General features: G+C 50.2%; 2 protein-coding genes and 1 long non-coding RNA gene across 5 annotated transcripts; 2 read left to right on the top strand and 1 right to left on the bottom strand.

Moving 5' to 3' along the window:
- Positions 1–417: 417 nt before the first annotated feature.
- On the bottom strand, positions 418–3,320 carry LOC116893902 (putative protein T-ENOL). Its single transcript, XM_032895626.1, has 5 exons — positions 3,110–3,320; positions 2,690–2,840; positions 2,422–2,455; positions 2,191–2,248; positions 418–606 (listed from the first exon to the last, which is right to left on the bottom strand). The coding sequence occupies exons 1-5, from the start codon at positions 3,188–3,190 to the stop codon at positions 571–573; spliced, it is 360 nt and encodes a 119-aa protein (XP_032751517.1). The 5' UTR covers positions 3,191–3,320; the 3' UTR covers positions 418–570.
- Positions 3,321–3,978: 658 nt separating this feature from the next.
- Positions 3,979–8,316, top strand: Cdipt (CDP-diacylglycerol--inositol 3-phosphatidyltransferase). Of its 3 annotated transcripts, XM_032892601.1 has the most exons (7): positions 3,993–4,603; positions 4,699–4,833; positions 6,063–6,216; positions 6,712–6,793; positions 7,116–7,197; positions 7,314–7,493; positions 7,632–8,316. In XM_032892601.1, the coding sequence occupies exons 1-6, from the start codon at positions 4,561–4,563 to the stop codon at positions 7,457–7,459; spliced, it is 642 nt and encodes a 213-aa protein (XP_032748492.1). In that variant the 5' UTR covers positions 3,993–4,560; the 3' UTR covers positions 7,460–7,493; positions 7,632–8,316. The 3 variants fall into 3 exon arrangements, with proteins under 3 accessions (XP_032748493.1, XP_032748492.1, XP_032748491.1); XM_032892600.1 differs by having other exon boundaries at positions 7,314–8,316; XM_032892602.1 differs by lacking the exons at positions 7,314–7,493; positions 7,632–8,316 and having other exon boundaries at positions 3,979–4,603; positions 6,712–6,792; positions 7,098–7,197.
- Positions 8,317–10,850: 2,534 nt separating this feature from the next.
- LOC116893901 lies at positions 10,851–12,692 on the top strand. The gene is made up of 3 exons (XR_004387010.1): positions 10,851–11,241; positions 11,890–11,949; positions 12,375–12,692. It is a non-coding gene; the product is annotated as an uncharacterized LOC116893901 (long non-coding RNA).
- The last annotated feature ends 1,379 nt before the right edge of the window (positions 12,693–14,071 follow it).

Raw genomic sequence — 14,071 nt, 5'->3', positions numbered from 1 at the left:
CTGAAATAAAACTCTTCAGAGCTTCCTGCATCACCTTCTGTCTGGTAACAGTCAGCACGTTCTCTTAATCACGAGACCCCACCAGCTCAGAGGGAGAAACAGAGGCCCAGGTCTTCAGAACCCAAGGCAAAGGCTCTCCTGACCATTAAGAGGGGCCTCCTGGATGCTAGGGCTAGCTAAAAGGTACTAGACAGTGGGTGGCTGGCTCTAGCAGGTGCCAGGTAACTGGATTTTAGAGATATGTTCCATCCCTGTCTAGAAGAAAGGCATAACCCCCACCCCCTCCAGGAGCTACTCCAGAACACTGCCAATGTTTTGGGGGAAAAGAAGATCCCTGGTTCTTTATTAAAACCTTTTCTTCTCAGTAGTGTTTGCCCGTGGAGGGTGGAGGGTCCTGTAACAGTTCCAGAAGATTTTCTTGGTTTCAAAGGTGGCTTTGCTTATGACCAGGAGTTCTTCCCAAGATGAGAGACTTAGTCAGTTGTAAAAGAGGGGCTTTGAGGTTTTCACTGAGGAGCATGGTGGGGAGGGTAAGAGGCCGAGAGAGAGCAGAACTAGGGAGGACTGAGCTCATCCTCCAGTTGTCAGGCTGGTGGGGAGTACTCCCTGGAAGAGAGGAAGAGCTGTTGACTCTGTACACTTAAGGATCCTGCCATGTCCCTTCCATCTTCCTTTCACCCAGCTATCCAAGCCATACACCACCCTGAGTCCAGACACCATGTTCCAGTTACTCCATAACCCATTTTTCCACGCACAAAGCCACCTACACCTCCTTCCCCAGCCTTCATCTCTGTCCACCACCCATTACTCATCCATCTTCCCACCCAACCATCTCTCGTCTCCTACGTACACTTTTTGAGAGCAGGGGCTTTACTTTGCTCAGAGCTGCACTCCAGGACAGCGCTGGCATTCAGCAAGCGATTAGCAGATGACGAGTTAGCATATCCAGTCATCATTTGCCTGTCTGCCTACTAGTCCTTCAACTCATCCCTCCCTCCCTATCTAATGTTTGCTTGCTTTTTAAATATTTACTCGTCTACCTATAGGTAGGGTTCATATAGCCCTAGCTGATCTAGAACTCCCTCTGTAGACCAGGCTGTCCTGGAACTCAGAGAGCAATCTGTCTCTACCTCCTGAATGCTGGAATTAAAGGCATGCACTTCCTGCCATATCAGGCTTTTAGAATTTTTTAAAATTTACGTGTCTTGGTGTTTTGCCTGCATATAGGTCTGTGTACCACTCGTGTGCCTGGTGCCTTGGGAGACCAGAAGAGGGGATCAGTGGCCCCTGGAACTGGATCATTGTGAGCCATCACATGTGGGTGCTAGGAATCGAATCTGGGTCCTCAGGAAAATCAACAAATGTTCTTAACTGCTGAGCCATAGCTCTCCAGCCTCTTTTATTACATATGTATATTTTCTAAATTTCTGTTTATTTATTTTGAAACAAGGTAGCCTTGGCTGTCCTGGAAGTCACTCTCTAGATCGAGCCGACGTTGAACGTGAAACGAACACCCTGCTCTGCCTCCAGAATGCTGAGATTAAAGGCAGATGCCACCATGTCTGGTAGATGCCACCATGCCTGGCAGATGCCACCATGCCTCGCAGGTCCTAGAGCACACAAGCTGCTCACCACCTCACTTTACTGAGATACCTCTCTGTCCCTTGGCCTGTACGATCTCTACTGCTTAGAATACCTAGAGCTGTTTTCTAGAAAATTCTTTCTTTAGGTATTTCCATCTTCAGGAAGCTCCATGATGCCTTTCCTTCCTAGCCCAGCTGAGGATGGGATAAAAAATAGTTTTATTGTTTTCTCTTCTTAGGTAAGCACCATTCCTATTGTGTTGTCACTAGCTATTAACCTGTCCTGGCCTTGTTCTAAACTGAATTGTGCTGGACATGGTGGTGAGTGCTTTTAATCCTAGCACTGGGGAGGCAGAGGCAGAGGCAGGTTTATCTTTGTGATGTAAAGGCTAGACTGATCTACATAGTAACTCCAGGCCAACCAGCTACATAGTGAGACCCTATCTCAAACAAACAAACAAACAAACAAAGACCAATAAACCCCTGAATTTTTCAAGGGCCGAGTCTATATCGTGCATTCTGTGTCCCAAACGTCTAACTCCTGTTAGACGTGGAGCAGCACGTAGGGGAAGCTGAGAATGTTGGAACTGAATAACCTCATACAAACCTTTTCACGAGGAGATGGCAGAAGGTGTGCCTTGGTTCGAGTTCGATTTCTGTCAGAGCTGGAGATGGCAGAGGACAATAGAGTAGGCTGAGAATCATGAACTGAAGCATGGGGTGGAATAGAATAGAACTTCATGGTTGAAAACGCCCCCTACCCTGCTGGGATGCTGTCAACCCTTGCTCTCTCCCCACAGGCTCCTCTGTCCTGGGAGAGGGGCAGAGCCTCACTCACCGGGTGTCAGTGCCTCGGGTCTTGGTGAAGAACACTGGAATTAGAGGCCCCAGTTAAAGAACAACTTTCCCTATGGTTAGAAAGAGTTGTGGCTAGAGCAGATGGGGACAAGGGGCTCCTGGCAAGCAACAATGAGTTAGATGGTAAGGGACACTGTGCCTAAGACGAACAATGATGAGGGGAAAAAATGAACAGATTCTTGGGGAGATCAGCTAAGGCTGGAGGTGAGTCGGGGCCTGGTCTCTAGATGAAGAGGGAGAGAGTTCACCATGTCTAGATATCTGAGTCCCTTGGTCTTTTGTCTGCTTTTCCTTGTCGGGCATAGGATTCATATGAGAGCGAGCAGTAAACAGTGCTTCATCTGTAAGTTCTGTGCTGATTCGGGTCAGGAATTCTTCAGAGCGGGATAATGAGGCTTTCTGGAAAGGAGGTTAGAATTCAGCCTGCAAATTCCCACCGGTCTGGTGTCTTCCAGGTTGCAGGCTCTGTGGCTGGGGAACCTGATAGTATAAGTCTCAGGTATGTGATTTGACTGGAAGGCCTTAGACCCAGAAAGCAGTTTGTGGGGTCTCAGGGTTTGGAGATTCAGGGTTAAGGATCAAGGCTAAGTAAATCTCATGGCTCACGGCTCAGAGCCACCTGACTAGCTAGTTCTTCCCACCTCCTTCACTTTTCCATTGTAGTTTACCTGCCCTCCACCTAAGGAGGCAGCAGCTTGAATTGGCCAGGTGTCCTTTTTGTCCCCACTCCTGGCAGATGTGGATGCCATCCCCCCTGGAAACAAAGTTTATGTTAGACTGAGAAACCAACCCACTTCCCCTCAGATTCCATCCCATGCCATTCCTTGAGCCCACATTTATTTAGTCCATGACTAAAGCTCAAACATCCTACTGTCTCAGTTCTGTCCTTGAAAAAAACTCGTTGTTTTGCCTACTAAGTTGACAGGAGGGGCTCTCAGGACAACTCCCTTCCCTATTCCCTCCAAAGCCCTTCTTCCTTCTTTTCTGACAAGGCACTTCCTTAGGCAAGGCAGCCAACATGCAGCCCCCGACCTGGCTGATGGGTTGAAATCTTAGGCTACTCGGCAGGAGGGGATATGGAAAGTTCTAAGAGGAATCTATGATGGGCCTCGGGGATTGGGATTGGGGAAGAAGGTTGGGAAGAAGGGGAGAAAGGGAAGCGCTGCTCCGGGTTGCTATAAAGACCTAAATGTTTGAGGAAGCTTTATAGTTCCGTTGCCAGGAAACTAGAGATTCTAGAACTAAGGACATTTTCCTAGCGTGCCACAGTGGCTCTCTGGGTCCCTTCTTAGAGGCAGTGACCCCAGCGTTATTTCTAGGCGTTTGGGAGATGACGTAGGGTGGAACCTGGGCTCGAATCCTCCCACCACCAGGGCGGCGCTAGAAGCAAAGCGGCAGGCACGCCGGGAGCCTCTCTAGCCACCTCTTCCCAGCCTGGGTCCTGGAGAGCGACCGTGGCCGCAGGCGTAGGGGGCGGGGAAGCGATGTGGGCTGTACTAAGTCGCCCAATCTCTCGGGGAGGCGCACACTCGGAACGGAGGAATCGCTACACCTTCCCCTTGCCTCCAGGAGTTTACGCCGTCCATGAAATGCAAAATGCAGATTCCCTCTCAGGTCTCTTCTGCTTCTCCCTTTTCAGTTTCTTCTTTTGCGGATGGCTCTCGAGTCTCTCCCCTCCCTCGGTGCGTTGGTACGAGCCGAAGCCAAGGGGCCCGGGCAGGAAAAGGAAGCAGGCCGGCCTTAAAGGGACCTCAGCCATTATTTATTTAATTTATTTATTTATATTTAAAAGCCGCTCTCTTCTTCCTCCGATGTTCTTAACGTCCCCGACGGAAGGATAGGACCCGGGAGCCAGGCGCAGCCGGAGCTGCGGGACCCGTTGCTGGAGACAGCAGCTCTTGCCCATCGGAAGGCCAGGTGTGCGTGAGCTGTGCCCAGGGGTGTCCCGCGCCCCGGTGCCCTGCGGGCTCTAACAGCTGGGATCGCCCGGGAGAACTGGGCCCAGGGCTCAGGTGGAGCTGCCGATGCCCCGGGCTGAAAGGTGAGACCACGCTGGTGAGGCTGGGACAAGACCTTGCACCTCCAGACCTGGGCCGAGACCACAAGGGGAGCCGCCAAGATGCCAGAGGAAAATATCTTCCTGTTCGTGCCTAATCTTATTGGTGAGTGCTGCCTGCGGCCCCAAGACCAGCGGAGGGCGAGGAACCCTAAACTGGCTCCTCGATCACACCCTGTACCTCTCCCATCCCATCCCAAGGTTATGCCCGGATTGTTTTCGCCATCATTTCCTTCTACTTTATGCCCTGCTGCCCCTTCACGGCCTCCTCCTTCTATCTACTCAGCGGACTTCTAGACGCTTTCGATGGACACGCAGCTCGAGCCCTTAATCAAGGTGACAGAACTTTACCACCAGTAGCACTACTTGGGGGCCCAACATCCCTTGTTCTTTCCTTGCTTTCTCAGAACCTTGTAAGAAAGCAAAACAGAGCTGCCTGGGATTTAAGCTTGCGCTCGAGGATTGATCGCTGTTTGTGAGGGGTGTGGAAGACCTAGACCAGACATAGCAGTGGGAATGGAATTCCGTTCGGGTGTGGCATGGTGGCTCATGCCTGTAATGCCAGTACTGATGAGGCAGATAGATTGCTCCAAGTCAAGAGTCATTTAGGCTTCATATTGAGTACCACATGAGCCAGGACTACACAGTAAAATCCTGCAAAAAAAAAAAAGCGATTGGGGCTGAAGGTTAAGTTTGTGTTCAGAGGTTAAGAATGCTTATGCAGGCTGGAGAGATGGCGCAGCCATTAAGAGCACTGACTGCTCTTCTGGAGGTCCTGAGTTCAAATCCCAGCAACCACATGGTGGCTTACAACCATCTGTAATAGGATCTGATGCCCTCTTCTGGTGTGTCTGAAGACAGCGACAGTGTACTCACATGAAATAAATCTCTTCCTTTTGCAAAAAGAAAAAAGAAAGAATGCTTACGGCTCTTATAGAGGGCCTAGATTTGATTCCCAGAACCCACATGGTGACTTACAACCACCTATAGTTCCAATTCCAGGGAATCCAATGTCCTCTTCAGACCTCTGTGGGCACCAGGCATCTATGTGGTGCTCACACATATATGCTGACAGTCACTTATACCATAAAAGATAATAAACATTAAAAAATGTAAGAAAATAAGAAAAATTCCATTCAACAGGTGTTTACTAGGTAGTCACTCTGAAGAGAGGTGGCGCCGGGTGGGAGGAGAGCAGGTGGTGTTTAAGAGCTCTAACTTTGTAATGAGTTCAACAGCAGACCCACCTTTAAAACTGCCCCCAAGACTTTGGTCTGCTTGCCTTTCTTTGGGCCCTGGCTGAGGGTTAGAGGAGTTGAAGATAGTTTCCCCACCTCCAGTACCTCTGCACAGCCCCATGCCTTCTCAGTGCTTGTCCTAATAACCCGTGCCCTCCTGGCCTCACCATCTATTGACAGCAACCTGCCTTCCTCCTCTAGCAGTAGATGGTAGACACTTTCAGACCACTTTTATACTCAGCCTGGGGTCCTAGGCCAAAGTGGGCACCTGTCACTGGTCCGCTCTACCAAACAGTCCCTTTCAACTCACTAGTCATTACTTTTCAGGAACCCGATTTGGGGCCATGCTCGACATGCTGACGGACCGTTGCGCCACCATGTGTCTCTTGGTCAACCTGGCCCTGCTCTACCCTCGGGCCACTCTTCTGTTCCAGCTCAGCATGAGCCTGGACGTGGCCAGTCACTGGCTGCATCTGCACAGGTCTGCTTCGATGCTAGGGTGCTGATGAGTGGAAGGGCGGCGGGCGCTGCAGTGGAGGGGGAGGGGCGGGGTGACTGCAGGCTTGCTGGGTGGTGCCTTCCTTTTTCTTCCCTCCTTGAGACATAGCCCAAAGCTTGTTTAGCATTTAGTATGTGCCCTGGTAGGATTCATATTCATGACAGCCCTCCTACCTCAGCCTCCTGCGTGCTGGAATTAGAGGCACATGCCAGCATACCCCTGTCCTTACACCCCTGGGTGATCCCTGTGTCTCTGAGGGGGCTTGTCATTCTTGCGGGAGTCTTGGGGAATTTCTAGCATGGGCCTGTATGAATATTCTAGGGTTCCAGATGGGGGAAGAATTTGTAGTGGGGCATTTAATCCTGACTCTGCCCCACCTAGGGAACTGTGTGACTTTGCACAAGATGCAGTTCTCAGCGTCACACCAGTTCCTCTGCACAGTGAGAGCTCATGAAGTCCCCTGCTTTTCTCCCCAAGTTCTGTGGTGCGAGGCAGTGAGAGCCACAAGATGATTGACCTGTCTGGGAACCCTGTGCTTCGCATCTACTATACTTCCAGGGTGAGCATTTCCTGCCCCTCCCCTACGTGATCTGAAAATAGGAAGTCTTAGGCTGAACCCAGTCAGGGGAGATGAGACAGCAGGAGTGCTCCTTAGGCTGAAGCATAGGGAGGATAATTGGTGGGAGGTCTGTGTACCTCATCCTGGCAGCGGTGACAATGATACCTGTTGGGGGGGTTACAGGGTGGGAGGACCAAAGAAGTATGCAGTATATCGCAGTGTGCAGCTGGCTGAGAAGCACTCCCCTGTCTGTGGCAGAAGCCCCTGTGGGTTATGGTAGGGACATGGCCCTACATCTTAGGCAACCTTATATTGTGTGCAGCCTGCTCTGTTCACCCTGTGTGCTGGAAATGAACTCTTCTATTGCCTCCTGTACCTGTTCAATTTCTCCGAGGGACCACTAGGTAGGAAAAGGGGGTAGGGGTGGAGTCCTACCCTGCCGTGCCTGGGGAAGGAGAGAGGCCTCCGTCTCACACCCCTCCACCCCCTGCTTTTGTTCTCTCTCTCTGCCTCCCTGTAGTCGGCTCTGTGGGGCTTTTCCGAATGGGCCTCTGGATCACAGCTCCCATTGCCCTGCTCAAGTCCATCATTAGTGTCATCCACCTCGTCACGGCTGCAAGGAACATGGCTGCCCTCGATGCAGCAGACCGCGCCAAGAAGAAATGATCCTCTCCCATCCCCAGCTGCCCACCTGCCCTGGGTATCTACTGTGCCACATGGCTCCTCTCCTCCTAAGAGGTCCCAGTGTCATGTCTTTCTCATGTGTTCTCTAACCTGCTGGGATTGGGGGTCACCCTCTGTTTGGTGTTGTCACTGTCTCTTTACTCCTGATAACTAGACCCAACCCGTGACCCCAAGGACCTGGCACTGCAAAGCAGGAAGGGTGCTCAGGAGGCCCACTCATCCAGCCGGTGCTCCAGGAGACCCACCCATCCAGCCGGTGCTCCAGGAGGCCTGTCTGAAGACTGGGTGTTGCCACATATCCTGCTGGATCAGCCTGGGGTCTGGCCTGAGACTTTGGGAACTTATACGGGCAAAGGAGTCAGGCTGATGGGCCAAGAAGCCTGGGGTACCAGGCCAGGGAGGGAAGGGGCCAAGGGCCAACTAGATCCTTCCCTGAGGCAAGCTCCTCTATTCTGTCCTGCTCTGGAATCCTCCATAATAAAGGGGGGCACCTTCACTCTTTTTGGATTTGTTTACTTTGGGACACTCTTAGATGATGGCCTAGGGTTCAAAGGAGCTGGGTAAAAAAAAAGAAATCCACCTGGATGCTTTTCCCACAAAGGTGGTTGGCTCCTCCCTGTCATTCCAGTGACCTCAGAGAGGCCTCGAGGTTCACAAGCGTTGTCCTGCCCACCTGCTCTATGTCCTGGCTGGCCACTTTCACTGTAACCTTGATGTTTTTGACCCTCACGAGAATGTAAGCTTCACAAGAGCAGATTTAGATCTTTCTCGTCTCTGGCTGGAGTGAAAAGTAGCCTGGCATGTGGTAACTGCTTAATAAATATTCATGGAAAGATGGATGGTTTTCTCAGAGCATGGTCCTTAGACCGAGAGAGAGAGAGAGAGAGAGAGAGAGAGAGAGAGAGAGAGAGAGAGAGAGTGTGTGTGTGTGTGTGTGTGTGTCTTGGTCAACCTGGACTTGCTATCCCCTCATGACACACATACACCACATACCACACACCATACATCACATACCACATACCACATGATACCACACACATTGCTTCCTGGAACTCCTGGTCCTACATTGGCCTCCAGGTGCACCTTTACACTGTACACCCCCATACCAAATGAAGGCTTAGTGTCACCGTACACCAACTGAAGGGTTTTGTTTTGGACTTTCATTGTTAAGATAATTTATTATTTTCCTACATTGGTATTTTGCCTGCATGTCTATGTAGAAGTGTTGGATCCCATGGAACTGGATGGAGCTATAGACAGTTGAGACCTGCAATGTGGGTGCTGGGAATTAAACTGTGTCCTTTGGAAGAACAAGTGCTCTTAACCACTGAGCTAGCTCTAGCCCCAAGGCTTTTGATTTTTTCATTTTTATTTATTTTGAGATGGTCTCATCGCCCACACTGGCCTAGTTGTTTTCTTTCTGCCTCCTGAGTGTTGGGATATGCCACCATATGAAGTTTTTTTTGGAGACAGCACTCCTATATTCACCCTTTCTAGGCTCAAATGAACCTCTTACCTCAGTCTCCCAAGTCACTGGAACCATGGGTTCATGCCACTAGCTGACACCAGCTCTCTTTGTCCTGGTCTCAGCTGCTCTAGGGAGCTGAGGATGACGGTGAACTGATCTTCCTGCCTCAACCTCCCCTGTGCTAAGACTGCAACAGGTGCCGACAGACTCCGCGCCTTCGTTTTTAAGTATTGGGCTGCAGTGCTAGACCCTATGTTGGCGTTGTTGGCTGACATTATTTGTTCGAGCCTCATAATAGCTTGGCTGTTTAACACTTGTGTTTGGGAAAGCAGGCATTCAGGTGTGATTTGGGGTTTGGGGAGACAGCATCTTACTGTATAGCCCAGGCTGGCCTCAGACTTCCTGCCTCAGATCTTTGAATGCTGGGTGTGTGCCACTCTGCCCAGTAGGATGAGGTGTTGATATTTTAAGTAGATGGCTGGTGAGGACAGGGAGGGAAGAGTTACTGCTCTTGGCAGAACAAACAGCCCACAGAGGCAGGGGTCCAGAGAGCACCCAGGCAATTACAAGAGATTGAAATAGATCTTAGTCCGTGTGTCTAGAACACTAAGTGCTGGGGAGTAGGAGCTGGTGAGAGCTGAGGCACCAGCAGCCAGCTGGGCAGCCTAAGGAGCTCAGTAGGACATTAGGCCTCTATTTCCTTATGGCTATCACTTCAAAGTGCTGTTCATAGAAAAGTGCATTATCGTATCTCCTGGGCATGCGCCTCTGTGTGTGAGATGGCTGGCTGTCTATTGCCCTGCTTGTCCTCTGGGGACAAAGAATGAGAGGAAGCCAGTCTGGCTCCAAAGTCCACCCTCTTTGCTGTTTCATATCAGTAGGCTTCTAAAACATAGGGTGCCCTCCGTTCCTGATGTAACCAGGTCCTGTTGTGACCTAAAGACACTGCTGGTAACTCTCCTTCCCCCTTTTTGGGGAGGCATGTGCAGGATCTATGTGGGAGGACTGAGGTACTGGTGCTTGAGGAAAGCTGACCCCACACAAAGCTGATCACATTTCAGATGGTCCATGACCCCCCCCTACCGGGCCTGCCCCAGGGAGATGGGAGGTGGAGTGAGGAGGTCCTAAGGACCTTCCTGGAAGTAGCTCTCACTCCCACCGAATGGATCTTCTGAGGGTTCAGTCAGAGTTGTCCTCTGCTGTCCTTTCTCTCACAGTCCTGATGGACTCTAGGGCCCTGGCTGTAATCATTTATGGTGACACCAGCAGCCTCGCTATATAGGAGTGCAGATACATACATACATACATACATATACATATACATATACATATATATATATATATATATATATATATATATATATGTTCTTCACAGTGAGATTGGGGAAGCAGAGAGTGAATGCTTTGTAGCAGAATGCTGCCCCTGAGGGCCTGAAGCCTGAAAGTGAACGCTGCGTGAAAGGCATACACACAGAAAAGCCTCTGTGTCCTTTGAGGGTGAGTTCCAAGTCAGCGTGGGACCTTTGGTCTCCCATTTGGTTGGAGTCAACTCCGGAAGAGCCTGCAGGGTGTAGGGCAACCAAGGACCCACAGGCAAGAGGGAGAAAGTCTGGAATTTGGTCCTGGAGTTATTATCCGTGATCTAGGGAATTCAATGGAGTCACATATGTGCAGTTAGCCCTGTCTTGAGGGATTCCCCAGGATTTTGACCAACCTTGAATCAAAAATATTTTGGAAAGAAACTATGTCTACTGGATACATACATTTTTCAGGTCACGGTTCCCTAATGATGTGGCATACCAACCAGCCCTACCACATGTACATGGTGTCAGGCGTTATACGGAGGTAAAGGTGAGGTAGTGGAGCATGTGTGTCGGGCTACAACATACACTGAGTGGACAGATCTTGGGTTCCATGTTGGGGCATGTCTTCGAACCAACCTTCTATGGGTATAGAGGGATGATGTAATAATTTCCTAGAAATCAACTATGTTCTTTCATGCTCAATGAATACCATCATGCACGATATTTCAGCAGTTCATTCCATGCAACGGCTGTTCTTGGAAAGGCAGGAGATGGATATCCCCAGCTTGCTGTTCCTTTGGGTGCTCTCTAATCTCCTCTCTGTTTCATGTGGCAGTTAAAAGTGACCCTGGGTATGGGAGAGATAGCTCAGCTGCTAGAAGCCCTCGCTGCTCTAACGGAGGAGCAGAGTTCCAGTCCTGGCAGCTCACAACCACCATAACTCCAGCTCAAGGGATCTAGGTGCCTTCTTGGTGCCTGGACTCAGTATGCAGGTATAGAAATAAAAAGACTTTCAGTCAGACATGGCGGTGCACGTCTTTAGTCCTAAAGACTTGCAACTTGGTTTGGGAGGTAGAGGCTGGCAGACCTCTGAGTTTAAGGCCAGTCTTCTCTACATAGTGAACTTCAGGATCTCCAGAACTACATAGAGAGACCCTGTCTCAAAAAGCCAAAACAGAGTTTTACTGTGTGGCTTTGACTGTCCTGGAACAAAGTGTAGATGAGGCTGGACTCGAACTCACAGAGATCCCTTACCTCTGCCTCCTAAGTGCTGAGATTAAAGGTGTGTCCACCACTGCTTGTCTGATATATATATTTAAAAAAATAATAAACAGACCAAAACCAGTCCTAGCTGCTATAAGAACTCCAAAATGCAGTGGTGGGAAGTTTCCAAGGCTGAGGCAGGTGGACAGGTGGATTGCTATGTCCCGGAGGCCAGCCTGTACTGTATAAGGAGACTGTCCCCATCCCTACCCTCTAAATTTTTTTCTCATAAGAGGTTCCTCAAACCTGTTCATTTTCCTGGTATTGAGCCAGAGGTAAGGCACCTGTTCTAGAGCTGGAAAAAGTGGCTTGTCTTGAATTTCATCTTGAATATAAACACTGTTGTTTATATTATTTATCTTCTGGGCAATTTATAGGTAAATTTGGTAACTGATGGAACCTGCCTCCTGTGTGAACGTGGACCCTGCTGTGTTCTGGTGAGGTGCTTTCCTATCACTGAGGTAGACCTGTCTCCCCGCCTTGCTGGGCCAGTCTTCACTGCATACAATTTAGAGTGATTTCCCTACTGCCTGGGATTGTAAACCCTGTGGAGTAGATACAGTAGTCAGGTCAGGCTTGTTACGCTGTGGTAACATCCACTCCGGTCTCCAATGGCATACACATTTCTCTCCACTACTGTCTGCCATGGTTTACCTGTGGTTTAACATGATTCACCCTATGCCATTTTTCATCTAGGATGTAGGCTGATGGAGTAACTTGTGTAGGGGGAACCTATATAGAGGGGATATAATGGACCATACTTTTATATGGAAAGAGAAGAGAGTATAGTGATTATGTTATGTTATGTCCCCACCATTTCATTGGCTATAACAAATCACATGAGCAACCTGTTGGGCACTAGGCATCCATGTGGAGTCATGAAGTCATCAACTGGAAGAGAACCCAGGGGTCAGAGCTGACAGTAAGGCTGGAGAAATGGATTCTGAAGCCAGTGGTGCTGGCTGAGAATGTAGGTAGGAGAAAAGAGGGTTTGGGGGGACCTTCCCTGAGGGCTGTGTAAAAAAGACAGCACTGGCCAATGGTGAGGCAGAAAGAAACTAGAGTGTGTGGTCATGGGAGCCCAATGTGGAAAGAGATGACCTGTCAAATGACAGGCAAGGCCGGACAGAGCAGGCTGAACTGAACAGGCGTGGAGACATACTATGACAGTCTGAAAAGCCAGTGAGGCATGAACAGTGGGGGCTAAGACTACAGAGAACTCTGGAGAGATCTGGCTGTGAAGAAACAAGAGAAAGGTAAAGACAGGAGTGTGTGTGGGAGTCGGGGAACTCTTGGGTCAGAGGAGGACTCTGGTGTCCTGCTCTATTCCTTCCTACCTTATTCCCTAGAGACAGGGCCTCTCATTGAGTCTCTAGCCACAGTTTTATGACGAGGCTAGCTGGCTAGCAAGGCCCATGATTCTGTCTCCCTCCTCTCACAGTGTTGTGGTCAAAGCCTTATAGCCTGGCCATAGCTGCTGCCTTTTGAGATTTTTAAAAGATTAATTTTTTATGTGCATTGGTGTCCTGACTATGTATTTCAGTGTGAGGGTGTCAGATCCCCTAGAATCGGAGTTATGGGCAGCTGCTGTGTGGGTGCTGGTAGTTGATCCTGGGTCCTCTGGAAGAGCAGCCAGTGCACTCAACCACTGAGCCATCTCTCCAGCCCCCACAGCTGCCTTTTATGTGGGTACCCTGAATCCAGGCTCTGATCCATATGTTCTTGCACAGGGAAGGAGTATTACCTGTTTGTTTTTATAGAGTTGGAGGAATTTACACTGACTGATGACTGGGGTCCCAAAGAGAGGAAGACATCGGTGGTGACAGAGGCAGATGGGCTTCGAAGTCAGCTCTCAGGATGAGATGGGTGGGATCAGGGCCCAAGGTGAGAGATCCTTGCTGGGCTCAGTGGTGGGGACATCCAGTTCCGCTGCTCATGTGTGGATCGTGTGTGGATTGCTGCTGGGAAGGAGTGAGCCTTCCTGCCTGATCTGCTTCTATTTTTTTCAAAGAGGTGAGAAAAAGTGGGTGGGGGAGGAGGAGGGTGTGAAGAGGAGGCATGAGGACTTGTTCTGGAGGGGATCTCGGAGGAGCTAAGGGGAGCAGAGCTCCCTGGAGAGTGTGGCTGGAGTCTAAAATGAGACTGGTCACGTGCTGGGGTCTCCTCCAACAACAAGCAGCTGGCTTGGTGTTACAGAGGGAAGGAAGGAGCTGATGGACAAGTGCCACATGCCCACGATCCTAACGCTAGACAGTGAGGCTGGAGGACTGAGTTCATAGTCAGACCCTGTCTCAAAGGAAGCAAGCAAGGAGTAGGGGGAAGGGAGAGGGGGGGGGAGGGAGGGAGGGAGGGAGGGAGGGAGAGAGAGAGGGAGATGGGGCGAGGGAAGGGAGTGGGTACAGGAAAGAAGGAAGAGGTGAAAAAAGAAAACCAAATGCCTGGGTATAATGCAGTGATGGGGCATTTGCAGTGAGGACCCTGGGTTCCATCCCTAACCGTGGGTATGGGGGTGGGGGGAAGGGGCTTTGCCATCTAGCATGACAAATAGGAGGCAGATGA

Source organism: Rattus rattus, chromosome 2 (genome assembly GCF_011064425.1).
Source record: "Rattus rattus isolate New Zealand chromosome 2, Rrattus_CSIRO_v1, whole genome shotgun sequence".
Classification (NCBI taxonomy): domain Eukaryota; kingdom Metazoa; phylum Chordata; class Mammalia; order Rodentia; family Muridae; genus Rattus; species Rattus rattus.
Note: the sequence above shows the minus strand (reverse complement) of the source record. Positions and strands in the feature narration are given on the sequence as shown.

Coding starts and splice junctions, on each gene's coding strand:
- LOC116893902 (XM_032895626.1), bottom strand. CDS start 3,190: ATGGCATCCACATCTGCCAGGAGTGGGGACAAAAAGGACACCTGGCCA. Junction 2,456..2,689: donor GACTCAGATATCTAGACATG/GTGAACTCTCTC, acceptor CTCTAATTCCAG/TGTTCTTCACCAAGACCCGA. Junction 2,249..2,421: donor ACCCGAGGCACTGACACCCG/GTGAGTGAGGCT, acceptor TGCCATCTCCAG/CTCTGACAGAAATCGAACTC.
- Cdipt (XM_032892601.1), top strand. CDS start 4,561: ATGCCAGAGGAAAATATCTTCCTGTTCGTGCCTAATCTTATTG. Junction 6,794..7,115: donor GCATCTACTATACTTCCAGG/GTGAGCATTTCC, acceptor TATTGTGTGCAG/CCTGCTCTGTTCACCCTGTG. Junction 7,198..7,313: donor TTTCTCCGAGGGACCACTAG/GTAGGAAAAGGG, acceptor GCCTCCCTGTAG/TCGGCTCTGTGGGGCTTTTC.